Source organism: Cardiocondyla obscurior, linkage group LG16 (genome assembly GCF_019399895.1).
Source record: "Cardiocondyla obscurior isolate alpha-2009 linkage group LG16, Cobs3.1, whole genome shotgun sequence".
Taxonomy (NCBI): Eukaryota; Metazoa; Arthropoda; class Insecta; order Hymenoptera; family Formicidae; genus Cardiocondyla; species Cardiocondyla obscurior.
This window is the reverse complement of record NC_091879.1, coordinates 1,332,215-1,356,920: the sequence shown is the minus strand read 5'-3', so window position 1 is coordinate 1,356,920 and position 24,706 is coordinate 1,332,215. Positions and strand designations below refer to the sequence as shown.

General features: G+C 37.2%; 6 protein-coding genes across 11 annotated transcripts in view; 4 read left to right on the top strand and 2 right to left on the bottom strand.

Moving 5' to 3' along the window:
• Positions 1-77: 77 nt before the first annotated feature.
• On the top strand, positions 78-3,223 carry Ilk (integrin linked kinase). Its single transcript, XM_070667789.1, has 7 exons — positions 78-595; positions 885-1,050; positions 1,127-1,319; positions 1,397-1,477; positions 1,597-2,039; positions 2,132-2,362; positions 2,521-3,223. Exons 1-7 carry the CDS (start codon positions 507-509, stop codon positions 2,665-2,667), a joined length of 1,350 nt encoding a protein of 449 aa, XP_070523890.1. The 5' UTR covers positions 78-506; the 3' UTR covers positions 2,668-3,223.
• A 247-nt stretch (positions 3,224-3,470) lies between these two features.
• Positions 3,471-5,376, top strand: Su(p) (prostaglandin E synthase Su(P)). The gene is made up of 5 exons (XM_070667768.1): positions 3,471-3,832; positions 3,905-3,979; positions 4,175-4,512; positions 4,615-4,726; positions 4,944-5,376. The coding sequence occupies exons 1-5, from the start codon at positions 3,539-3,541 to the stop codon at positions 5,304-5,306; spliced, it is 1,182 nt and encodes a 393-aa protein (XP_070523869.1). The 5' UTR covers positions 3,471-3,538; the 3' UTR covers positions 5,307-5,376.
• Positions 5,318-7,134, bottom strand: LOC139109009 (uncharacterized). Of its 2 annotated transcripts, XM_070667767.1 has the most exons (9): positions 6,996-7,134; positions 6,770-6,925; positions 6,554-6,684; positions 6,349-6,481; positions 6,152-6,274; positions 6,013-6,096; positions 5,797-5,949; positions 5,611-5,739; positions 5,318-5,541 (listed from the first exon to the last, which is right to left on the bottom strand). In XM_070667767.1, the coding sequence occupies exons 1-9, from the start codon at positions 7,132-7,134 to the stop codon at positions 5,432-5,434; spliced, it is 1,158 nt and encodes a 385-aa protein (XP_070523868.1). In that variant the 3' UTR covers positions 5,318-5,431. The 2 variants fall into 2 exon arrangements, with proteins under 2 accessions (XP_070523868.1, XP_070523867.1); XM_070667766.1 differs by having other exon boundaries at positions 6,349-6,684.
• A 313-nt stretch (positions 7,135-7,447) lies between these two features.
• Oseg1 (intraflagellar transport protein Oseg1) lies at positions 7,448-12,533 on the bottom strand. The gene is made up of 16 exons (XM_070667749.1): positions 12,363-12,533; positions 11,900-12,009; positions 11,708-11,828; positions 11,420-11,630; positions 11,281-11,354; positions 10,939-11,209; positions 10,697-10,858; positions 10,317-10,614; positions 9,874-10,244; positions 9,405-9,797; positions 8,920-9,334; positions 8,619-8,845; positions 8,161-8,548; positions 7,893-8,062; positions 7,653-7,814; positions 7,448-7,575 (listed from the first exon to the last, which is right to left on the bottom strand). The coding sequence occupies exons 1-16, from the start codon at positions 12,413-12,415 to the stop codon at positions 7,489-7,491; spliced, it is 3,513 nt and encodes a 1,170-aa protein (XP_070523850.1). The 5' UTR covers positions 12,416-12,533; the 3' UTR covers positions 7,448-7,488.
• A 60-nt stretch (positions 12,534-12,593) lies between these two features.
• On the top strand, positions 12,594-14,062 carry Rpl35a (ribosomal protein L35A). 2 transcript variants are annotated; one of them, XM_070667783.1, is made up of 4 exons: positions 12,594-12,664; positions 13,088-13,324; positions 13,479-13,637; positions 13,995-14,062. In XM_070667783.1, the coding sequence occupies exons 2-4, from the start codon at positions 13,091-13,093 to the stop codon at positions 14,016-14,018; spliced, it is 417 nt and encodes a 138-aa protein (XP_070523884.1). In that variant the 5' UTR covers positions 12,594-12,664; positions 13,088-13,090; the 3' UTR covers positions 14,019-14,062. The 2 variants fall into 2 exon arrangements, with proteins under 2 accessions (XP_070523884.1, XP_070523885.1); XM_070667784.1 differs by lacking the exon at positions 12,594-12,664 and adding an exon at positions 12,693-12,712.
• A 1,260-nt stretch (positions 14,063-15,322) lies between these two features.
• Hnf4 (Hepatocyte nuclear factor 4) overlaps positions 15,323-24,706 on the top strand; it is a 28,052-nt gene continuing 18,668 nt past the window's right edge. Inside the window, exons 1-2 of one of the 4 annotated variants that reach the window (XM_070667753.1) lie at positions 15,323-15,339; positions 17,048-17,187. In XM_070667753.1, coding sequence (XP_070523854.1) covers positions 17,094-17,187 — 94 coding nt within the window. In that variant the 5' untranslated portion in view covers positions 15,323-15,339; positions 17,048-17,093. Of the gene's footprint in view, positions 15,340-16,709; positions 17,188-23,341; positions 23,908-24,706 lie in introns of those variants that run through there. The other 3 variants (XM_070667752.1, XM_070667755.1, XM_070667754.1) reach the window with 3 other exon arrangements.

Genomic DNA, 24,706 nt, shown 5'->3' with positions numbered 1-24,706 from the left:
TGAGCTTGCAACGAAACAGAACGGAGCTAGACGGCGTCTCGTGGAAACGCTCCGTTGCTCCGTTGCTCCGTTGCTCCGTTAAATACTCATTGAGTGCAATCATCGGGACGCAACGCGAAGGGAGATGAAGGTGTCCGCCCACCGCTGGTGTGGGCTGACTTCTCTGTGCGTGTCGGTGTGTATCTCGCCGTCGGTTCGTATATGGTCACCCGCACGGTGACTCGGCGCGGAACCACGACCTTTCGACGGCCGAATCTTCGAGATGTGCAATTTTAATTAACACGGGCGTGCTTTTCTTTTTTATTAATATTATTTTTTAAGTAACACTGACGTTAAGCGCGCACAACAAGTAATGAGGTTGCCACGCTGGTATTAGTGTCAGGAACATGGCTATATTTAGCGTATGACGGCTGGCCGTTTGGGAGCACGAACGACTTGATATAGCTCGCTCGTGGCGTCGCGTCGCCTGTGTGTTTACGCCCTTAGTTCGTGATAACAGCACGAAGATGGAAGATATATTTCAATGGTGTCGCGAGGGCAATGCTATGCAGGTCCGCGTCTGGCTGGACGACACGGAGCATGATATGAATCAGGGGTAACTACTTCGAAACTCCTTTTTTGGAAAAGATTTATTCTGCCAGATGGTTCCTCCTACTCTATAATTAGGTTGGCTGGACAACTTGAACGATTCTGTAAAGATTATTCTGTTTTAAAAGCTCCTAAATATTCTAAGAAGCATAGGTGAATTAGAAATTTGTATAAGATTTAATTACCAAAATACCCGGCAGATATGATTGAACGGATTGAATTTGTTCGTAATAATATTTAAAAAATCTTGATTTATCTCATTGCAAAATATCTTACTATTAAATTTCTTTTTGTAGAGATGATCACGGATTCAGTCCACTTCACTGGTGCTGCAAGGAAGGCCACTCAAAGCTGGCGGAATTGCTGGTCAGCCGAGGAGCACGCGTTAATGCCACCAACAGAGGAGATGATACACCATTGCATCTAGCTTCAGCACACGGACACAAGGAAATAGTGCAATTGGTAATAAAAATAAAATTAAATAACGCTGTTTGCGATTGTCAGAATTATTTGTTAAAGCAAATAACTTTACTTACAGTTGCTTAGAAACCGTGCCGACGTGAATGTTACAAACGAACATGGGAACACTGCCCTGCATTACGCTTGTTTCTGGGGAGATCAGGCGATTGCCGAGGAACTCGTTGCAGCCGGTGCTCTCATATCCATCGCCAACAAGGACGGCGACACCCCTCTCGATAAAGCCAGAGGTGTCTTAGCTAAAAGATTACACGGTACGTGAACGATAATATATGTATTCTGAAATTACTCTTCCACTTGCATTTACCGAATTTATTTCTTGTTTCATTAGATTTGGCAGTGGAATATGGACAAGACTTGAAGAAAATACAGTTCAAGGATCAGAGCTGGCTAGGATTGAAGACCAGAAGCCGTAAATATTTTTTAAATCTCTAAAAAATGTCTCTTAAGAGTGTTTTTGTTTAAAAAAAAAAATAAAAAAATAAAAAAAAGTAAGTTTTTTTAATATATATTTTTTAAATTATTTTTCAGGAGACGCAACTCTTTCGAGGCATAAAGGGATAAGTATGGCAGATCTATCTCTCCATATGCATCTCGCGAGCACACCGAGCGGCGAAACCTGGAGAGGGCGATGGCAAAATAACGATATCGTTGCCAAAATATTGAATGTCCGTGAATGTACTGCTCGTATCTCCAGGGATTTCAATGAGGAGTTCCCAAAGTTGAGAATTTTCTCTCATCCAAACGTTCTGCCAGTTCTTGGCTGCGTGAATCAACCGCCGCAGTTAGCGACTGTCTCCCAGTACATGTCGCGTGGCAGCTTGCATCGACTTTTACACGGCGGAACGGGTGTCGTCGTAGATACGGCACGTGCTCTTCGATTAGCTCTTGACGTTGCTAGAGCTATGGCATTCCTTCACGGTTTGGATCGGCAGAATAGATGCAGATTTCACCTTAACAGTAAGCACATAATGGTGAGTTCGGATAATTAGTAATTATACTAATTAAATGTTCATAATGTTGAATAAACAGACGTAAAATTTCATCATCCTACGTTCTATTTCAGATTGATGAGGATCTAACAGCTCGTGTGAATATGGCGGATGCAAAGTTCTCTTTTCAAGAAGTCGGAAGAATTTATGAGCCGGCATGGATGTCGCCGGAAGCTTTGAGCAAGCGTCCGGTAGACATCAATCACGAAGCTAGCGATATGTGGAGCTTTGCAGTCCTTCTGTGGGAATTGGCTACCAGAGAAGTACCGTTCGCGGATTTATCGCCTATGGAATGTGGCATGAAGGTGAGCAAAACGATTTTTTTTTTTACTATAGAACACCCTGTATATTATAAATCTTCTTTTTCTTCTTCGTAACTCTAGCAAAAAATCTCGTTTTACATATCAATGTTTATATTTAAGCATTAAATTAAGAAAAATAACCGAATAATAATTTATTTCAGATTGCTTTGGAAGATTTACGTGTGAGCATACCGCCGGGCATTTCTCCACATCTTGCAAAGCTCATTCGAATTTGCATGAACGAGGATCCTGGCAAGCGACCGTCCTTTGACATGGTTGTGCCGATTCTCGACAAGATGAAACGCTGAAAAATTATATTCGATAAAAAGTAACATAGAAGAAACAATGATACAGTTTTAATAGTGCCTAAAGAATCTCTATATTTATTAAACTGCCTGAAAAATCGTTATTAACAATGATAGAATATTTTTATAACACTGTATTCCACAAGTGGACGAGTACTGCCTTTAAAAATCTAAAACAAGTTCTAAACGAACTAATTTTTAACTATTTATATTTAAACTTATGAATATCGTACAAGCACGTTCATATTTTTAATCTATAAAATGAGTTTGTAAATGTGTAACTGGAATTTTGTTTATTTGACAAAATCGCCAGAATTTTTAATATTAAAAAAATAGACTAATAATGTTATTTACATACGTTAAAGATCATATTTTTATAAAATGTTCGGTGACACGTTTTCTGCCAGAGTATCGCCAAATATATTAAATTGTGCATTATATGTATAATAATTAGAATCAAAATAATTAATAAGCCTAAATGTGTAGAACGCTATTACATCGAATTCGTTTAAAAAACTGGAACAAATATGTATCTTTAATAAAAATATTTAAACAATAATTTTATATCTAATTCTCCATCAGCTGATTATTAATATTGCTCTGGATCAAAGAAATAATTTAATAACAGTTTTAATCAATTCTAATAAATTACAAGTATTAAAAATTAATTTTATTTATTAATTAAATGTATGAAGAAATAATTTAAAAGATACGAAGAAAAAAGTTACAGTGTATTTATAAATTTTAAATATGTTTTGAGTATAGTATTAGTATAGTTTAAATGTGTTTGAATATAGTATAGATAGTGCCGGTGTGTGATTGTGTGTTGTGTGATTGCGTCAAGAACTCAAACAGTTGATCCGATAACCTAGAAATGGCCGCGGTTTGCAAACTCGGCCGTTTCACGGAAGGAGTAAAGTTTTTTAATAAATTTTACATTGCTAGTCAGAATGGGGCGTCTAGGTCACTTTGCACGATTGTGCAGCAACCACAACGGACGCGCAGTTTGTTAAAGCTCGGCCTGATCGGAGCGGCTACCGGTATCGCGGTAGGTGCAGGCTATGCCTACTACAGGATCAGCGAGGATCGGAAGAACATCGGGTTGGAAGGAACGCAGTTGGAGACCGTCTTGCTGAAGTACAAGCCGCCGGTCGCACCGTCCCGGAAGGTATTCCGACGATTGCTCCGCGAAAAACCGCTGCGTTTTGCATCGACGTAACTGCGCACGTTTTATTTTCAGATTGCGTACCCAGTGGATTCCACCGGTTTGAAGCTGACCTTGTTTCAATACCAGACGTGTCCCTTTTGTTGCAAAGTGAGCAAACTTTCAAACATTTCGAGGAACAGAACTATTAAAGATAACCGCTGCTTTTTTTTTTTTTTTACGATTTTATTGTTCTTTCAGTAGCAAGAAGTCTAATGATATCCATACGGAATAACATTGACATTTGATAAGCTAGTTTTTTTTTTAATTTATTTTAAATTAATTTGAAATTAATTATTATTTCAGGTTCGAGTATTTTTGGATTATTACGGGATATCTTACGATATTGTGGAGGTAGATCCAGTGCTTCGTAAAGAAATTGGTTGGTCTTCTTATAAGAAAGTTCCGATCCTGTTGACAAAAGTGGAGGAGGGCTATCAGCCCTTGAATGACAGCACCATGATAGTGTCGCTTCTTGCCTCCCATTTATACGATACTTCTTATAAAATTGAAGAACTGGCTAATTATTATCCGAATATAGCTATACGCGATGAAGATGGTAAATTTAAATACGAGATGATAAATAAATATTTCCTCATGTTTAATAAGCAGTTGCCGAAAAACAAATCGATGAACGATATCATGTAAGTGAAATTTATTCGTATGATTCGATAATTATATTTTTTTTATTTTAAATTAATTTTAATTAATTTTTAATTAATTAATTTTAATATACCTGTTACCAGCGAGGAACGTAAATGGAGGAAATGGGTAGATGAGGTGTTTGTTCACACTCTTTCGCCGAACGTCTACAGAACACTGGATGAATCCTACAGAACTTTTAATTGGTTTTCGGAAGTGAGTAAATATATCGAAGAAAATAAAATAAAATCGAATAAATAATATTTAATCTTTAATTACAATTAAATAAAAAAGGTAATTTAATATTGCCGAAAATGATTAAATATAAAAGAAATAATGCATCGTAAATAACACGTGCGAAGCTTGCGCTTTATAATATTTATTAAAATTAAAAAGAAAATAATATTAATAGAATTAATATTTTTTTATTTAGGTTGGAAGATGGAAGGAATATTTCCCTACGTGGGAACAGTTGTTAATAGTGAATGTAGGTGCGACGGCGATGTGGCTGATAGGGAAAAAACTTAAGAAGAAACATCGTTTAAAAGAAGATGTGCGACAATCATTATACGATGAGGCAAACTACTGGTTGCGTGCTATTAAGGTGCGTGGTACTACGTTCATGGGCGGTAACCAGCCTGATCTATCCGATCTTGCTGTTTACGGCGTTTTAAAAAGTATTGAAGGCTGCGACGCTTTCCGAGATTTGTTAGTTCACACAAAAATCGACGTTTGGTACAATGCTGTGAAAGAGCAAGTCGATACACATTCTGGTAGTTCAATTCTGAGTAGATAATAATAATGATGTGTGTACATATAGAGTTATTTATTTACATTTATTAATAAATTATGATTATGCTCATTAACAGTAAGATTACGTTATTCTTCATCAGAGGAATTTAATGTATAATCATAATACACTTAAACGGCACAAGGTAACTGACGAAACATAAGCGCGAAGCCCTTATTTTGGACGTCTTGTATTTCGTCGCCATTCGTAACAGTATAAAGTATAAATGGCTTCAAGTTCGCTAAAAATGTAAAAAAAAAAAAGCAAATTAATACCTTTTTAATTAATAATGTTTCATGTGATTACTTACAAGTTTTGGTTATAAATCCATTTCCACAAAATCTGTCAGTGTTAACAGAAACACCATTTTCACGCGGATCGGGTATAATTATAAAATCGTTAGTGCAACTGGTCCCGGATTCCGCTACTAAATCTGTGCCTGTGTTAATACATAAAAATTAAATATTGTGAGAAATAAGACATTTTTTAAAATTACCTATTACGTCTAAATCAGACGATCCTGTGTCTCCAGAAACGGAGAAGGAGAATCTATCCACTTGCGACCACTCGATACTACAGTAGCCTAAAGCCATCCTAACGCACACGCCGTAACGGTGATTCACCATCTGCCGCGTTCCAATTTGAGGCGCTAAAATAATTTTTCGTTTCAGACTGCTCATTTATGATTCGTTGTGACTTAACAAACGCGTACCTCGGGCATTTTCCGTTGTACCAAAATTAAAACTCATTACGGTGTCTGAGATGGTTTTATAATATTGCAAACATCCATTAGGTGCTAAAAAATGAAATTAAAGTTTTAAAAATATCTTAGGGTAATAATGAAAACATACCTTTGCACACAGAATCGCATGCTATCTGCTGAATTCTTATATTCCAACGTCGATCAAACGCGTAATCCGCGTTAGTGTCAACAGATATCGTAATCGGCGTTGCTCCATTGAAATCGACGTATACTAAAAAGAATCCAATTAATCATGATTTAATTAATTCTTCCTTGAATCTTTATGAAAATTTAGAAATGTCTTACCATGTTGGTTGGTGTTTTCTCCGCATATTCGAGGCACCGTAGATGAGCCTCCCGATACCAGAAACACGTCTAGATCGCAAAACCCTGTTGAATTCGGCTGAGCCCATGTGGCTTCCAGAAAATCCAGTCGTAACTGCAAATACGAGAGAATAAGTAAAATATAATTTATGGGAATTGATTTAAAATCCATGTATATGCATTTTACCTGACATATTTTAGAATTGCAGCGTTGCACAGTAATCGTACATCGTTCTCCACCTCGGTAAGTAATAGGATATCTCGGGCTTACAAAATACGTGTTGTTCACATTGGTGGTGGAGCCGCAAGACTTTTGAACTGTAAATAATATTATGTTATTTATACGCATATTTGAAACGCATAATAATTTATAATTTATAATATTTTCTATTGCATTACTCACATACGCAGCAAGTACCCAATCCATTAGCGCAGTGTCCTGACGGATTGCCGCCGTAATTAATACATTCCCGTCTTGTAAAACACGTGCCATTAAGTTGATCGATGCTCGACAAGCACTCGGTGTTAGCGAAACGCACGACGCTGAATAGCGGGAAGACTGAACGAATATATTGTTTAAGATGTAGACATATATCTAAATAATACTTAATATTCCTTAAATGACTTACACCTTCCCTGATGGTTGGAGTTAAAGGATTTAATCTCTAAAGCATTATTTGTCGAATTTGTCGATTGATTTAAATTAACACTCTGAGCGTTTATGACAGATACAAGAGTAACGCAGGCAAGTAATAGTGCACTGATCATGTCTGGTGATGCAACTAATTTCGAGAATGTACTTTAGGTCTCAGGAGATACTGATAACGGAACAAATGTGTGCTTAAGTAATCACCGCAATTAGCACGTAGTCGAACTCTTGGATTTACTGTTTCTTTAACTGTACGACAGCTGTATTCCTGTTTTATTTGTTTGAATAATGTAATAATTATAATAGTAACAAAAGTAGAAAAAGATAACGTAATTGCTAAGTTTTACGTATAAAAAACAAATATTATATGTTTGATTGTTCTGTTTCGCGTATAATTAAAACATTTCTAAAATATCTTTAACAAATCTAACATATATGCATGATTTATAACAAATTTTTTATTCTATATTATCTTAGCCCGCAGTCACGTTTGGTGTTCGGCAAAACGGACAATGGCCGTGTCGTAACAATGCTAGCTCGTAATCGTCTGAATGAAATAACTGAAACATCGTGTGATCATATATTAACAAGATTCTATAAAACTTGATCTTTTAAAACAGCACCGCTTATAACTTACCTTTAAACAACACTTGCACAAGCTAATCTGCAGATCAGGTAAGAGATTTCGAAAATATCTGGTCTTAAACGGCTTAGGCCATTTAATAATTATTACAGTGGACGGATCCATACTCTTTAATACGCCTCTTCCGACGGTCACAGTGGAATTATTAGATTTTTCCTGTAACAAACACGTAAGTTTTTTAATTAAAAAAAATTAATAAATAAATATTTTATGCGATCGTGCATCTAACTATACCTCGTATTTCAATAAACGAACGGTGAAAAGATCGGCTTCGCTGGAAGTTACGGTAAATTGATCATTAACTGCGATATCGTCGGGAGAAGGTAATGGCTCCTCTATCAGTTTTTCAGCTTCTTCGTCTGTGATGTCATCCTCCAATTCAAATTCAACCAGCGGCAGAATTTCTATGAACAAATACCAAAATTGATAATCCTATTAAAATTAAAACACGATTATGATTACGATTATGAGGCGAAGTACATAATTAAAATCCCGTGCTTACCGAACATAACAAAAGAATGTTGAAATTTTAAACCACACTGCGTACAATTACTACCAGAGGCATGACTCGTTGGCAATAATGGATTAAACGTGGAACATTTGTAACATAGAGGCAATAATTCTTCCGGATCACGATATGGATAAGATCTAGCAACTAAAGTTGACGTTTCCATTTGCGCCAAAAGATTCACAGGTATTTTCATCGAACGTAATTGGTCCAACAATTGCATAACCAATTTGTTAGCTCCTAATATTCGCGCTTGTTTCATTAAACTATACATTATCATCATTTTCGAGATGCCTTCTAATCGTTTGTTTTGAGTCTTCATGAGCAAGTATCTCGAAATGTTAAATAAGGCCTCTGGCATTAAAGACGTAAAAGGTTCCTCCTGGAATATATCAGCGTTATGAGAGAAGAATACAAAAAAACGTGCTGAATTTAACGTATTAAAATCGTACCAGGTACTTGTACACTTCGTGATACGCGTAGTAAATGTCCGCCTTGTCAGAATAATTAAGAAACATCGTTTTTATCTCTTCCACGCTCTTTGATAAATTCAGAGTCAACTGCGACAGGAGCCAATAAAAGTAAGATGCGTCGCGAAATCTTCTTTCTGTCACAGCGTTATTAGCCAGCATCGTAAGAACGAATATTGATTCCTCTGGTTGTCCCGCCATTTGGAACGCTATACAGATATTAAATATTAAATAATAAATATTAAATACCTCGATATACGACCGATACAACAGTAATTAATACCTTCTTGAGCCTCGGAAAAACGTCCAGTTTCCGCTAACCATCGTGCGTATGGCCCGTATACTCGTGATTTTAATTTCGGATTTCTTTCTGCAAGCTCGAAGGCCTCAGGCCATGCTTGTGCATCTACAAGCACGTCAGCAACGTCAGGATCGTCCCCTAGCCGACTAAAAATTTCCGCTGCGCCGTGAGATGCGCCCAGCTGCTTAAGTTTTTTAGCGATCATCGACAGATTTTCTCTGTCTGCTTTATCCAATTGTCTGCCTACTTTGATTAACATGTCGATCCAACCATATTCGGCGATAATACTAATAGCACGATCAATATCTCCTGCAGAGAGAAACATTTCGGCCGCAGCTCGCGGTTCGCCCAAACTTTTCGCCCATTCTGCTCGTCGTCGTAATAATATTGTACGATCCTAAAGATTTAAATTAATTTTTTAAACTTGATGTTTAATAAATTTTAATTTGTGATAATTGCAAACGAACCTGCGTGTTACCGGAAGCAATAAATTCTTGAGCAATATCGAACATACGTAAATCGGAGTACATATCCAGAGCATATTGCTGCAAACCAGCTTTTTGATAAAGCTTCGCCGCATCGCGAAGCCTACCCATCGCGGCTGCAGCAGTAGCCATACACGCTTCTCGTCCCCATTCGCCTGACTTTAATTTCTCTTCTACCTCAGATACGATCTCTATGTAACGTAGTTTCTTCACTCGCGCGAACGCCGAATACGCAATGTTCAATTCCAGATTATCCAGGCATACTGTACCCAAAGCAAGCCAGTCTGATTCAGCTACGCCCAAGCATGCTATGTCATAAGCATGGCTATACAATCCGATATCTACATATTGATACATGAATAACGATAGTGGCACCTATAAATATAAAATATATTATTATATATGTTATAATGTTCACAAAGTGTAACACATTTTACATAACATCACATACCTCTAGCGTCATAATGTTGGAGCCATTCAAGCAATACAGTTTCGAACCGTTATGTCCTACAACGAAACCGGAAAACTTTTGTCTGTACTCAGAGAAATTTGCAACTTTAATTGCAAGGTAATTGTTGCCCGCGAAGCACATAATGTCCTCGAAAGCGATGTTAAACGCGACACTATTAACATTCTGGAATTCTTGTAGTTTTTCTCCCGTGCACAGATCAAACACGGATAAGGTACCAGCCTCGCTAACCACTGCCATTTTTTCCTTCAAAGAGCTGATGTCTAAGCATCTCACGGCATCGTCAATTTTTGCGATGTGCGCGGGAAATGGATTGTCGAGATATATCTTGAATACATGCCCGCTTTTCAAACCTAGCATCAAACTCATATTAGAATTGTTAATTTATCATAGCAAGACAATATAAAATGTCTACTCAAATTTACCAGCAATTAAACACTCCTGTCCAGCAGGACCACCCGCAACTTTGATGTAAGTAATGAGTCCATCAAGTATCCATTCTCTTTCTATTATCCCGGCAAATGAGAGACTCTGCAAACGTCTTTCCAGGCACAAAACCAAATGATTCGATGTGACAACCAACAAATTACAATTTAACATCTGATTAAGCTTGTCTCGTATTCTATAATGCATTCCATCACCGGTGCCGGACGGCTCGTAAATGATGACACGCTCGGGTAACTGAACAGCTAATCTGTTTCGATACACCGCGATTCGGCATACCTAAAATGTTTAAATGCAACAAGGTATATTATATTTTTTATTATATACAATGTTACTTATTCATTTTAAATATTAAACTCACCAGATCTTTACATTTAATTCGAACTTTCTGATTCGTAATTAAATGTTGTATTATCACGTCAGTCATGTTTTCTCGGTACGCGTATCTGTCGCCATATAGGCCATGCACCACGCTCCAGGTTAATTGTAAATATGTTATCGTTCCATCTTGAGAACCGAGTGCCTAAAAAAAATTGTTAAATAATAAATCATTAAATAAAATATCTTATAAATATATATTTTATAAATATATTCAGTACTTACAACATGCGAAGCAGTTGGATGGACGGCACAGCTCCATACCCAAGACGAAAATGTTCCACCTACGTTAACTAGCTGTATGCCGTCGTGCGTCATTAACAGGCATTGTTTATTACTACCGCAAACGAGAAGGTACTGGCCTTCCGGGAAGTGAGTGACTTTAAGTGGTATAAAAGTCAATGATCTTTCTCGCCTAATAGCTTCTCCGCCGATAGTGTAAAATGAGATGACTCCATTCCACTCAGCAATGCAGAGAATATCAGTACCATCTTCCCTAAGTAAATATGAATTAGTTTCTTTTTTATACATAATAATTATACTTTTAATATATGTGTGTAAATGTACTGTAAAGGATTCCACGATAAACTCCAAATTGGCACTCCAAGTTGCCGTTCAATGCGCGTTTTTTCTTCGCCGTTCTAAAAAAAAAAAAAAAAATACATTATTAAAAATATAAAAATAAAAAATATATTATTTAACATACTTTATTTCTTATAGACACATATCCAGCTGCAAGACCAAGGGCTAAGTATTGCCCATCTGTTGTCCATGCACAACAATTGACTCTCCCTCCAGACTTGTGTTTCTGCACAGCTTTCTGTTCCGCCGACCAAAAGGCGATATCCGAAAGCGAACAGCTGAGAAGCTGATGCGAGACGGGATTAAAATGCATTGACTGTACAGCTTCATTGTGTCTAAACAAAGAAGAATTATTAATTACTCAAAGATTAAAGGTTTGTGTGTTATTAAGAGTTACAAGAGTAAAGCATACGAATATTTTAATATCCCTTCAAGTTTGGAAGTCCAGATAATAACACTTTTGTCTGCCCCACCTGATGCAAACTTTTTACCATCTTTTGCATAGCATACACAGTAGACTGTGTCTTTATGCCCTACAATAAAAAAATTAATTATTTTAAAAACATATGAAAATCTAAGCCATTAAATTCTTTTAGATAATTACCTTTTAAGGGTTGAATCAAAGCACCATCATTTGTTTCATATACAAGAACCTGCTGGCCAGAGGCAACAACCAACTGTGTGCCATCAGGATTAAAACACAGATCATATATACTGAAACAATATCACTTTAAATTTCTAACAAACAGCAACAAAGGAAAATAAAAAGAATATATCGATAAATGTTAAGTGAAACAAAATCGCTCGTTTTAATAAATCTATTTAAAAAAATAAATAATAATTTTTGCAAATATAAGTAAAAAAAAAAAAAAAAACGAACAAATTATACAATTAATATTATATACATCGTTACTATAATTTTATTTAAAAACTGCTTGTTCGGTGAAAGTTCAATAAACGAATTCGTGCTTTATACACTCTAAGATTTCGGAGCATTCTCATTCGGCATGTTTGCATAGATCAATTAATAACCGCCAAATAGTAAATTGCAAATTAAAAAGCTTTACCATTGATCTGACTTTTCTTGCACCTTGTCGACCCATGCTGGATGTGCTCTCATTCTGTCACATTCAGCACAGATTGCCTAAAATCGGCTAGCAATAATATTCTGTATCGTAAAACACGAGGATTTGTTTGGCATTCACACTGTTTCCATGGTAACCGCAAAACCGTGTAAAACGCGGGTGGCACCGTTTCGAGAGACGCTGCTACATCGGTAGAGTACTAATCGACGACTGTGTTATATCTTTTGTCGACAGAGGGTCCTCAGATCTTCCTTTTAGTTCGTGGCGTCCGTGACGAGCATTCGGTACGTTTTACTTAGACTGATTTTCGTATTTATTAGTAAAATCTAGACGTACGTAATTTGATCATTTTGCATAAATAACAAGAGCACCTTGCGCGCTATTGTTTCGAGCTATTTTACAACCACTCATTTTATTATATATTAATTAATTTTTAACGATTCTGACGGATTGTCGCGATCGGTTTTATGTGGCACTTAACCACAACGTGACAATAGAACGTACGCTCGATATAATACGTCATGTGCACTCGTTAATTATTACATTTTAAAATATATTTAGTTTTGCACGTAAGGTAGTTTTGTAAAATGTCCGGTGAAAAATTACATTTTCTTTGCCTTGCTATTTTTATCGTACATAACCATAAAAATCTTCGTCAAGTTTCAGCATACTTGTGGTGCTCTTACTGAATCGTTTTATTCTTTTAGAAAATGACGAGCAAAGCGAAAGCGCCGAAAACAAAAGAAGGCGCTCCGGAGGAAACGCCGCTGAGGAAGAGGCCTTTTAAGAGGCACGGACGGCTGTATGCCAAGGCGATCTTTACCGGTTATAAGCGAGGATTGCGCAACCAACACGAGCATACCGCCCTCCTCAAAATTGATGGAGCTAGCACAAAAAACGATTCAGATTTTTACGTAGGAAAGAGATGCGTCTACGTATATAAAGTAAGGCCTGATTGGTGTTGCCCAAGATTGTTTAGAAAAGGAATTAATAATTAAACTCGAGTAATGAATACGTGAGATCATTAAATTTATTTTTTTTTTTCTTAAGTTTATGGAAGATTAATTTATTACTAACTTGTACATATAATTGTTTCAGGCTAAGAACAAGACCCCGGTACCTGGAAAGACGACGAAGAAAACGAAGGTTAGGGCTATTTGGGGCAAAGTTACTCGTCCTCATGGTGCAAGTGGATCAGTTCGCGCTAAGTTTAAGCGAAATCTGCCAGCTAAAGCTATGGGTCACAGAATCAGAATTGTAAGCTAAAGTTTGCATTATAATTTTATTCCGGGCTGTTTGAGATAAAATGTCAAATCATAAAACTGGGTAGAGAATTAAAATTGAAATCGAAAAGTTCTATATTATTTTTTAAAATTATTGATTGTTATTTAGAAAAAATTTTAATGTGCGTGAGCGCGACAGGCGATGGCGTTATTCGCCCGTCACGTTCGCTCTCGGCATTGTCATTCTTACAGTTAATGATTTGACATTTTATTTCGGTTACCCTGTATATGTAGATGTATTGAGTTTTATGTTTTGTCACTTAAGCTTACTTACAAATTTTTCTATGCAGTGAATTAGTGGATATTTAATTTTGACTGTTTTTTGTTACAGATGCTGTATCCCAGTCGAGTATAAACTCTTGTTAAATATAATCAAATAAATACCTTTTGGTACTAAAATTTCAGTCTGTTAAACCAGCAACCCGTCGTCGATTATAGGTTACTCAATTGTAATTATTAAATAGAAATTGTAATTAATTAATGCCCCTAATTATAATGACGCGCACGAATTAGGACCTTCGGAAAAATAACACACGCGAAGCATGCGGATGGTTTGTTTTAGTGTTATCAAAAACGGTATAAAAAGACATTTCTACACATTGACAAAGTGAGCATAAGCCACATCTTGTAGTTAGATTTATTTCACTTTTATTTATAACTATAAATTTTTCTCAATCAGTTTCGATTTCAATTTCGTTTTTGTCATGTTCATCAGAGATTCGTTATTGCCCAGTGAGAAATTAAAGAATCCGTTGAAATCGGCATTCCTGTAAACTCCGCCGTGAGAATTTCCCACGAACAGATACGTAACCTTTACATCGTAATTACCGTCTTTTATTATTATCTCCCCAGGCACAAAAAGAGCTCGATACGGACATAACCTTAAAAAAGCATCTTGCGGCTCGAAAGAAATAAAAAGACACGGGATTAAAACTAGAAATCGTACGAAAGAGAAATAAAGAAAACTTTTCAATTACTTTAGATTCGGGAGCTGTAAATCGAGATCCGTATAAACGGAAAGGGACGAAAAAACGTTCGGAAAAGCATCCGATTTTGTGCGAAAGAATTCAGCCAATAAAAGTGCGGAACTAAGTCTTACATGTAACAATAACTACTCGAGAAATAAAATTTCGTAAAATTAATCATAACATTGAATCAGAGGGTTGCAAATCAACATTAAAAATAAGAAAATACAAAAAAAAAATTAATAAATAACGCGAGAAACAAGCGTAAAATATATCGCGACTGTTACCAACCAATAAAAATACAGAATTAATTTCACGGTATTATTTCCATGCAACGACTCGAGAGATAGAATTTTGTTGAATTTAATAATTATATCAACCTCAATAAAGTTAGCGGGACAACGTAAATTAGAAACTTACGAAAACCGAAGTTGTTCCGCTAACTTTATTGAGGTGTCACTGACTGGGAACGGTGCGCGTGGCAAAACAGACGGACAACGGAGGCGCCGCGATCGGATTAATCAGGTTAGATCTCTTCCTCCATCTTTTCTCCTTCTCACTCTTGTTTTCCTGTCGATGCAAGATGCAACGTGGAACCGACTTGGATCGTACGCGTAAGAAATATCGGGTATAAACGGGATGATCTCGCTCGTCCGCGGTTAGAATCAACTCCGACGGATTATTTCATGTTTCTGGCAAATAAGTTGAGCAGTAAGTGACGAAACAGGTTCATATTGATTACGACACGTCGGGTTAGTCAACACTTGATCAGGCTCGAAAAGTCTTTCAGTTCGTTGGAATGTCTTTGCCTAGCTTTTGAAATCGTTTTTTTTTTTTTTTTCTGTTCCTAGAGCTGTCCCGATATGGCAGTCATTCGCGGTGGTACTTTAATCCTCTTAACACGATCGAGATCACGACAATAGAAACGCGCAGCTGCGTTCGTTGCGTACTCGTTTCTCAATGATGATTTTTGTTAACAACGAGCTGCCCTATGTTCCCCATAAATACGTCTCGGTATGAGCGCCGTTGTATCGCGAATTCGTATCTTATTTCGTAAGAGCTTACTGGGATTACCGAACATTACCGTGGATTGAAATTGAAATAAGTATCGAATGGTAAATGAAAATAGGAAATTAATTTTTACATTATGTATTTCCGTACGCTGTATTATGCATATATAATAATTGACATTTTATCAACTATTTTGTAATCACTTTCAATATCTTCGAGGATTTAAAGTTTAACTTTTTTTTTTTAATTTAAAGGTAAATTTGAAGTTAAAATTCCAGGAAAAATATTCTGTTTATCGATAAACGTGTGTTTAGATCATTGCCCGCGATCAATTTTGTACGATTATCAGTGGACACGAGTAGTTGAAAAGTAATTGACGTCTTATCAGTTAAAGAGAACAAACTTCTTCCTCGTTTTGAATTCAGAGGCAATATAACAAAAGAAAAAAAAAAAAGAAAAAATGTATATTAATTTTTTTCTTGACGGTAATTTTGATGAAACGTGAACGAGCGATTGTACGAATGAGATTTATTCTAATGTCTGCAAATAAGACTTTCTTTATAATCGAAGAAACTGAGATGGTATTGATTCTCAAGTACTATATATATATATTTTTTTTTTTATTGACAACGTTAAATATTGTGGGCGTTATATTAGATTGCATCTTTAATTTCAGTAGGCGGGCGAATTACATATTTACCGAGAAGCGTTACAAAACTGTAGATGAATCGCTGGTCGACTCATATTTATATCCAGACTATTTTGGGCGTTTTAATTTTAACTTGTTTAAACCGCATCTTCTCTGCAGTCTGTTTATACGCCAAGAAATAGACAGAGAGAGAGAAAAGCGAGACAAAAAAATCGCCCTTATCTACGGCGTGTTATCGATTACAAGCGTCATTTTCCAAATTCAGATCTTATCGTGATCCGTGCCTTCCTGAAATCCCACTCATCCGGGACCGAATCAATTTGATACGCGCGCGATGATTGCGCGTGATCGGTTGATATCGTGGGAGCGTAATCGCGAACGCGTTTGAATCACGCGTCAAGCTGCTGCGGGTCTGTCCCACTCGATCGTCGAGTTCGTTTTCTAATCTCACCGAAAGCACGCGATGATTAAAAGACGACGAATCGCAGATAGGGTGCGGACTTGTCTGCGGTGCCGCGCGGTGATATTTTCGAAATAGCCGCGCTGGCGAGGGAGAGCGGCGCGTTTCTCAACCCCCTGAAGGTGACGCGGCCGGTCGCGACGCGCGTACACGGCTGGTTTCAGGCAAAACGCGGAGCGCATCGGCGGGCGGGCGTTACGCGACTCCGCGCGTAAACGGTGCTCGAGTTTTTTTTTTTTTTACGGAGTGCCCGAGATCACGGAACGACATTCATATCCGATTTACGTCGTCCTTGACAGTTGATGGTGCAGTGGAGCAAGCGGCGGGGGCGATCCCGACCTTGACATGGAGGGCCACGACATTCAGGAGCTGGTGGCCGCCAAGGACAGTGTGATCGTCAGAGGTGGACATCCGCCGCTCTGTTCGTCTTCAAACGGCGGTAAGTTTCACATATACACAAGTACCTATAGACGCATGAGTCGCAACGTAACGAGCGATCGTTCTTTACCAGTGATTTATGCGATTTAGCTGATTAAGCAATCCTTGTTATTCTGGATTTTTTTTCGAATACTGCGTTCTATTTGCCACGGTATTAGTTATCATTGAGAATGTGTGAACGCACCGTGCGTGTGCAACATTTAAAAAGAAAGCCGTCTCGCAATTGATAATATTATTTTTATAGAGCGCACATATGCAACGCGAGTTTTCTGTTTCTTACAAACGGTACCGTTCTCGTTTCTAATTTTATTTTCTAATCGAGTCCCGTGCGTTTAATCTTGAGACGAGGCGAGAAAACTGGCCACGTCCCGCGCTATGTAACGAACGTCTAAAATACGTAGCTTTTTCTAATCGGCTTCAAAGCCGAGTATCCCCCGCGAGATTTGCGGCAACAGTTTTGGCAAACTTGTCGCGTATCGTCTCTTCACAATGCCACAAATAGCTCATTGCGAAGGACGATTGCACGGTGAAAAAAAAAAAAAGAAAGGAAAAAAAAAAAGAAAAAAAAGAAATAGAGGCCAGCGCGCGCGTGAGCACATGTACGAAAATCGGGAAGTCTATTATGCAATCGGTTGCAGACACGCACATTTTGTGCCACGCCGGCGACTGTGCACAAAAATTCACGCGAGATGAAGAAGCCGCGCGCGAGATAAGGTCGCGACGGCCATGCCGCCGCCCGTAGATAACCCAGGGACCCCGGCTGCGCAGTATCAAAATGGCGGTTTCTTAATCGATTGCGATGAATCGTCAGCGTGCTATACGAAAAGAATCTTCATAACGATCTGTTGACACGAGCGGAAAGATCAGCGCTAAATAAAACAAGCGGATATTCGAAATTCGCGACGACTCTGCGTCTTTAAACCGCGACTGGTTCGACAAATCAATAGTAGAGTTAAAATGATGATCATGCCCCTTAGAAACAATAACCATCTACTTAATTGTATACGATATCTCGGGAACGTTGACGAAGGAATCGAGTGGACGATTCGGAATTCATTATTAATAGTGAACGTTGTGTTTTGAAATGGCAACCGAATAATCGATTACGTTCACATCAATAGATTGCCGGTATTTTGAAAAGGAAGGATCATTATCGCCGACGAGCCGATTGGCAATAACGCGGTATAATTGAGTGATGGTTATTATATTAATTTAAAAAATGACGGTACCCCTTTTTTTTCTGGAAGCAAATTATTACGAATATTATTCCTGACAGCGGCTGAGAAATTCTGAAAATAGCAGGATGAGACATTATTTTGTAATTCACGTCGCGTTATAAAGGCACGCTGAAAAAAATGACTCGTGAAGATGTTTATTCGTTCGTTGTGCATGATGTAAAATTAAAAAGAAAAAAAAAGTCGTGCGCGGCTAGCATGTTTGTCATTTAACAATACTTAATACTACTTCCGGGAACAAATTTATATTATGCGAGATTATTTGTACCACGATAAGTTTTTTGTACCGCGTTGCTACGATTGACGACAATTAATTCTTTGCGTATAATAAATATTACTTGCAAGAAGGCACAAGTAATCTCATTATAATTATATAAAAGTAACCGGGAGCCTTTGGTTTTAATTTTAATTTTCCGAGATTGGTCTCTTCTTGAAAGAATAGATTTTTTGCGGATACGATGAGAAATTAAATATTTATTTCTAATGAATTTTCCATTTTTTATTTTTCTTTTTTTTTTCTTTCTTTTTTTTTATTCCGTTGTGAAATAATTTTTCTCGAGATTTTCTCGCGCGTTTGAGACACAAACTATGTCGCAACACTTTATTTTGCTTTCAATTTGCGATAATTGATTTATTGCACCGAGCTTTTCAATTGAGCAACGGTAACCCATCGGCGGCGCGTCTTGGTCAAAGCACGTGGCATCCGCGCGCGGTTATTTCCACGATTCGCGCGACGGGAGCGAGTATCGCGTACGGAGAAGCGTGTTTACGTGAGATAACGCCTAAAGAACTAGGGAAATATGAAGTAACACTCTCGTTACTAGCGACTCGCGTGTTTCTTTTTCTCTGCATCCTCCTATAATTATACTCATCGCAGACGATATTCTTAATTTTCTTTTTCTTTTTTTCCTTTTCTTTTCCTTTTATCGTAACGTCTGACTCAGCGGTTTTATCCACAAACGCGAATATCGGCAGAAACGTTTCGAAATCGTGGCGAAGCTGCGCGGCTAGGCGAAGGCTAGATGTATGCATAAGCACTCCTCTTTTCGAAGAAAAAAGAATACTTTGCCTAAGCACCCTCGGGCATACTTGGGCGCCCAAGGACGGTTCGCCGGACGGGTTTCGCTTGTCGGTGGTACGCGACACGTTTCGACTGCATGACAAATCGAAGGTTGCATCCTCGTCGTGGCGTATCGGCGGCTGTAATAAACGTTATAAGCAAACCGCGCCGCGAAAAGGTCAGCCGATAACCCGCGGCAAGGAGGAAAGAGCCCGAGTTTTACGACGGTCGCCGAGATCGTCTAGCGCCATCGATTTGGCGTACTCTAATCGCATCTGTCTAACGGTGCAGATGAAATAAATTACCGATACCGCGCGAGAACATTATCGTGCGCGACAAAATTCTCTTTTTTTTTTTTTTATCATGTTGCGCACTAATTGAACACGTAAACGCGTGCGAAGACACGTGTAACGATCAGGATTCATCGATAACTAGCGTTCACATATTTGGAACACATGTACATATTCGTAGAAAAATTGCTGTCGCATATTCTTCCCCTTTTTAAAAATTGGAACTCTTAATAATTCTGTATTACGGTCCTCGCCGTAATCTAGAAAGTATAATATGGACGTAAAAAATGAAAGTGTTTGCTTGCGACAAAGATTCGAAAGAAGTAACACGCGATAGACTATTTTAATATATTGTCTTAATTATTTCGGTTGTTTATATTAGACAAAAATATTTTGCGGAATATTTCGCGAATCATAGCCTGACAAAGTAAATTAACGAATAAGAGTTATTCACTCTTTTAAATTAAGAAATTCTCTTTTGTAGCTTTCCGCTCTCTATTACTTTCAGAAGCTTCTTATTTTTCTTTTTTTAACTTATTAGAGATAAGCACCAAAGCCGATAAATACACACGCTATCGCCAATGATTAGACCATTATCGCCAGATTACAAGTATTTCTCTTAAATGCGAAGTTTTGAATGCTCGCGCATTGCATCGACTCACATCTCTAAATTGTAAAAAAAAATACTGAGGACGAATTCTAAAAAAATGCCACGGAATAGATCTTTTTATTAATTAATGTTACGAAAACTCTTAAAACAATACATTTATTTTATGCACAATGCAGCTGCTCGAGAAGTCAATTAAAAATTGTTTGATTAATTCTAAGAATCACAAAATATTCAATCTGCTCTTTTTTTATTTTTCTTCTTTTTTTTTTGGAATTATGTAATGCAATATGTCTAACGTAAAATTTATAATTTGCATCTGTTGCCTATAGTTTTTAATGAAAAACATCTTGAAAAATCTTGAACCTTTTTTTATTCAATATTAAGTGAAAGAGGGATTATTAAAAAGTATTACTAAGTAAAATGCATCAAGAATTAATAATGTTCTTTAAATAAACATTGTGCGAAATGCATTGTCATTCTTATATTAAAACGAGGTTTACGGATGTTTCAAGATTAACGCTATAGTTAGATAGATTTTTTTTAAATAATATGTTCACACGCGATAAGCTTAATTTGTGCCTCAGATCTAAAAGAAATTATAATAATTAAAAAATAAAATCCTTATACAACAAAATAATTTTTTTATGTGCAATAACATTGAGTCTGAAGTATTTATTTTTCAATGCAAAGCAATCTCGCTGTATTGAGTGCAGTGCGTTAGCCATTATTAAATGCGATGTTTAGTTTTTATTATCAATTAATTATTTCTTGCTTGTGATATATTGCAAAATGTAGCAGATCTAATCAAATACGAAAATAGCAACGATTTCGCTTATCTGTTTTCCTTCGTTTCGTAATAATGCGTATACGTATAGGTACCACTACGACTGCATAATACACTTTATAATAACTTTTTTTTTTTTTTTTTTATAATGTATTGATCGGAATCAGCCATCTTTAATCATATAATCGATCGACGATGAATTTGCATGCGAGAATAGCACACACTCGTCACGTACTCATTATTTGTTCTAAACGAAAGAGCTTTAATGTCCGTGAGACGCTTAAAAAATAATACGTAAAACGCCACGACATTATGCCTAACGTTATACGTGAAATTGTGCATTGCATACGTTTATATGGTGTTTTGCGTTATCGGTAGATATTCGAACAATAGGTTCTTGATTATTTTGAGCTATTTTCCTTCAGTAAAGATAACGAGATAGCTCGTTATCTGCCGTGATATCGGTACCTTTATCAACGGATTTCATTATTTTATTCTCGGCTACGAAATCTGAAGCGCGAGATGTATCTTAGGCAACGTAGAGAGAAATTAATAGATCCAGAGAATTGCTGAGAACTTTTGGCGAATTAAATTTGAGACGTTAATATTCCTAAAGACCTAATTTTAAAGGTATAAAATTATACCTTTAAAAAATTTTACATTCCACAATTATTCACTTATTTTATTATTACATCGGTATAATTATAGATTGATAGTAATAGTAATAATATATTGTAATTAATTTATATTTATACAAATGTAAGTGTTAGTTAAAAATATTTCTGACGGATGTGTCATGTGTTCAACGCGTCGCGTACGCGACAGAGCGGAAAAAAAGGTACCGCGAAGGTTAAAGAGACCTATTGACCTCTCGCGGCAACACGCAGGAATGGATATTCGCAGATGTAATGCGGCGTTACGCATAATGCTGCTTATTATACCCGACGATTATTTTCGCTTCATAGGAAAGGCGTGTGTCGCGATTTGCGGTTTCGCCACATTTGTCGCGCGTACACGAGCGCATTACGTCAGTCGGTTTGGAGAGAAAAAAAAAGAAAAAAAAAAATGCAGCGAGAGATAATCCATAGAACGTGACAAATTACCTCGGAAAGTTAGGATTTGCTTGTGATATGACATCACTGCTTTTTTTTATGCGAGATTAGCTGCTGATCGCAGCTTTAATCGGCGCAACCTGAAGTGCAGTTTGTGTGCATTGTTAGGATAGGTCATCCCGATTGCTGCGAACACTTATCGTACGAGTAGCTTATTGCAATGCCCCAAATGCAAATTAACGCGACCCATTGATACCATTTCGACAATTATTAATCACTTAATCACATTTTTATAACTAAAACTCATGCGTCTACCGCAAAAAAAAAAAAAAAGTCGAGGAAAAATACGCGCATGTGTCTCTGAAGGAATCTGTAGGGAACTTTATTCGGTTGATAGATGCGCTTCGCGGATTCATCGCAGAGAGAAGGCGCGATAAGGGGAGAAACGCGGAAGAAATTGATGAAATAATATGTCACTTCGGAGAAACACTTAGAAAACACGTAAAAACTGCCAAACGGACATTGAAAAATGAAATATTGTTTTGTCGCAAAGGGGAAACTGGTATGACAGGTCTGCCGTAGCAAAAAATCATGACGAGCACTTACTTCTTCGACCTGGTTGCAGCAGACGCCATTCTATCGCGCACACTGATTGCCATGTTTTTCTCGCATGATCATCATTTACATAATCTTCGCGACTAAGTCGCCGTTGTACGAAGTTGATACGCGCCTTTGACGCTTTTTACAATGTTTGACGTTACGTACGACAGTGCTTTGCACCGCGAGGACCGAAAACGCACGCTCCTCAGCTATCGTTTCTACCACGAGATTCTTTTTCGTTCGGTAATTACGGGACGCGAAAATAGGACGTTGGCTTTTAACGTATTAAATACAGTAGCGCACAGTCTCAAAGTACCCAAAAAAAAACCTCCGGTACTTCAGCGTGAGAGATAAACATCTTCCGTAGTTAAAAGCAAGTTCTTTTTAAAAACATTAAATTCTTTTGTGTTCTTAAGATATTTGCTTGCGTACCGTATGACATTAATCCATCTCTTTTTTTTTTTTTTTCCTTTTTTTTTCTTGATCCTTGTGAGGATCAGCCATCAATCACGCCTTCCTTCTTTCCCCTCTTTTTTTTGCTGAATTGTTTCCATTGGAAAACTTTTCAACGAACCTATAGTGCATCGCGCGTGCATAAGTGTAACGGCGAGAAGGACAAGATTAGATTATCAGTCCCGAGCCGTTCCTCCCCTCCCGGATCCTCCCTTCCTTCTTTCCCACTGCGAGGCACCGTCTCTACCCCAGCGAGATCTCTCAAAACGAAAAATTCTATCCTACACTTTAGTGCGTTCGTCGAGATCAAATTGTTGTGCACAGCTCCTCCGTGACTTTGTGCGACTCCACGTAGTTGTATCCTCGGCACCGAGAGAAGCCATGTCCACGATTAGAGACTAGGATCCTCCGGATCATCGCAAATCGCACTCCAATCCCTACTCGTGATAGTAGTGCTCGCGGCATTTGACGTTTCGTCCATTCAATTCGAGAGTAAATTCTTTTTTTTGCTCCGCATCGTATCGTCACCTGCGAAAGAAATAGCACTCCGCGATGAAGCTCAACGACGATACTTTTTCCTTCGACATAATTGACCAGCCAGACGTTGATTTCGGCGCTTGTGAATATCTCGAGGCTTGTGAGTTCATATTTCTATAATAACAGAAAAAAGATTGTGTTACTTTTTGAGAGGAAAAAAAAAACACACACACGTAAAAGTTGTATTTAAAGATGCCTGATAACTTTTTTTATAATTAATGAATTTTAAGTGCCGAAGTAAAAATATGTTTGAGACATTGAAGATTTTTGTAACGCGCGCCCATTAACTAATTTGTGAGAATTTATTTTCTTTTTGTTGGAAAAAAAATAGTTTATCTTTTTATCTATATATTTAACCTGTTTTGAATTAATCTGTTATCAATGCACTTAAATGATATCAGATAGATTACGAATATATCTTTTCATTTCTGTATCACATACTCAACGATGATATTTACGATCGTAAAGAAAAACCCGAAATTCAGTAACTCAAGATTACTAAAATTTAAGAACGAGAAATAAAGACGAAAATCGGAATATTAATGAAAATTTACTTAAAAGAATGTTACAAATGGGCGTTACATAAAATTTTACATTTGCATTTTTACTTCTTGAGTTTTTGATTTGATGGATTATTTGCGTTGACGTAAATAATCTTCTGATACAAAACTGAAACAGAAAAAAGCATCGTGAAGAATATTACTTGTAAAAAATGTGTGTTTTTTTTTTTAATCTGGACAGATTTACACTGGATGTATTATCTAATGGTAGATAAACTATTAACTCTATCGTTTCACGGATTCCGCCGTTAAATACGATCATGTTATCATTTGTAATGATGTATGTTAGGTCGTGCTTTTAATATACGTCGCAATTTTTTTTCTTTTTTTTTTATCATA

Excerpts from the sequence above, each read along its gene's own strand:
- Ilk (XM_070667789.1), top strand. The coding sequence starts at position 507 with ATGGAAGATATATTTCAATGGTGTCGCGAGGGCAATGCTATGCAGGTC. Across the intron at positions 1,051-1,126 it reads ACAAGGAAATAGTGCAATTG|TTGCTTAGAAACCGTGCCGA; the intron begins GTAATAAAAATA and ends CTTTACTTACAG. Across the intron at positions 2,363-2,520 it reads CTATGGAATGTGGCATGAAG|ATTGCTTTGGAAGATTTACG; the intron begins GTGAGCAAAACG and ends AATTTATTTCAG.
- Oseg1 (XM_070667749.1), bottom strand. The coding sequence starts at position 12,415 with ATGAGAGCACATCCAGCATGGGTCGACAAGGTGCAAGAAAAGTCAGAT. Across the intron at positions 9,798-9,873 it reads CCAACATTATGACGCTAGAG|GTGCCACTATCGTTATTCAT; the intron begins GTATGTGATGTT and ends TTATATTTATAG. Across the intron at positions 8,846-8,919 it reads TTTTTCCGAGGCTCAAGAAG|CGTTCCAAATGGCGGGACAA; the intron begins GTATTAATTACT and ends ATATCTGTATAG.
- Rpl35a (XM_070667783.1), top strand. The coding sequence starts at position 13,091 with ATGACGAGCAAAGCGAAAGCGCCGAAAACAAAAGAAGGCGCTCCGGAG. Across the intron at positions 13,325-13,478 it reads GATGCGTCTACGTATATAAA|GCTAAGAACAAGACCCCGGT; the intron begins GTAAGGCCTGAT and ends TAATTGTTTCAG. Across the intron at positions 13,638-13,994 it reads TGGGTCACAGAATCAGAATT|ATGCTGTATCCCAGTCGAGT; the intron begins GTAAGCTAAAGT and ends TTTTTGTTACAG.
- LOC139109009 (XM_070667766.1), bottom strand. The coding sequence starts at position 7,134 with ATGATCAGTGCACTATTACTTGCCTGCGTTACTCTTGTATCTGTCATA. Across the intron at positions 6,926-6,995 it reads CTCCAACCATCAGGGAAGGT|TCTTCCCGCTATTCAGCGTC; the intron begins GTAAGTCATTTA and ends ATATTCGTTCAG. Across the intron at positions 6,685-6,769 it reads ATTGGGTACTTGCTGCGTAT|TTCAAAAGTCTTGCGGCTCC; the intron begins GTGAGTAATGCA and ends TATTATTTACAG.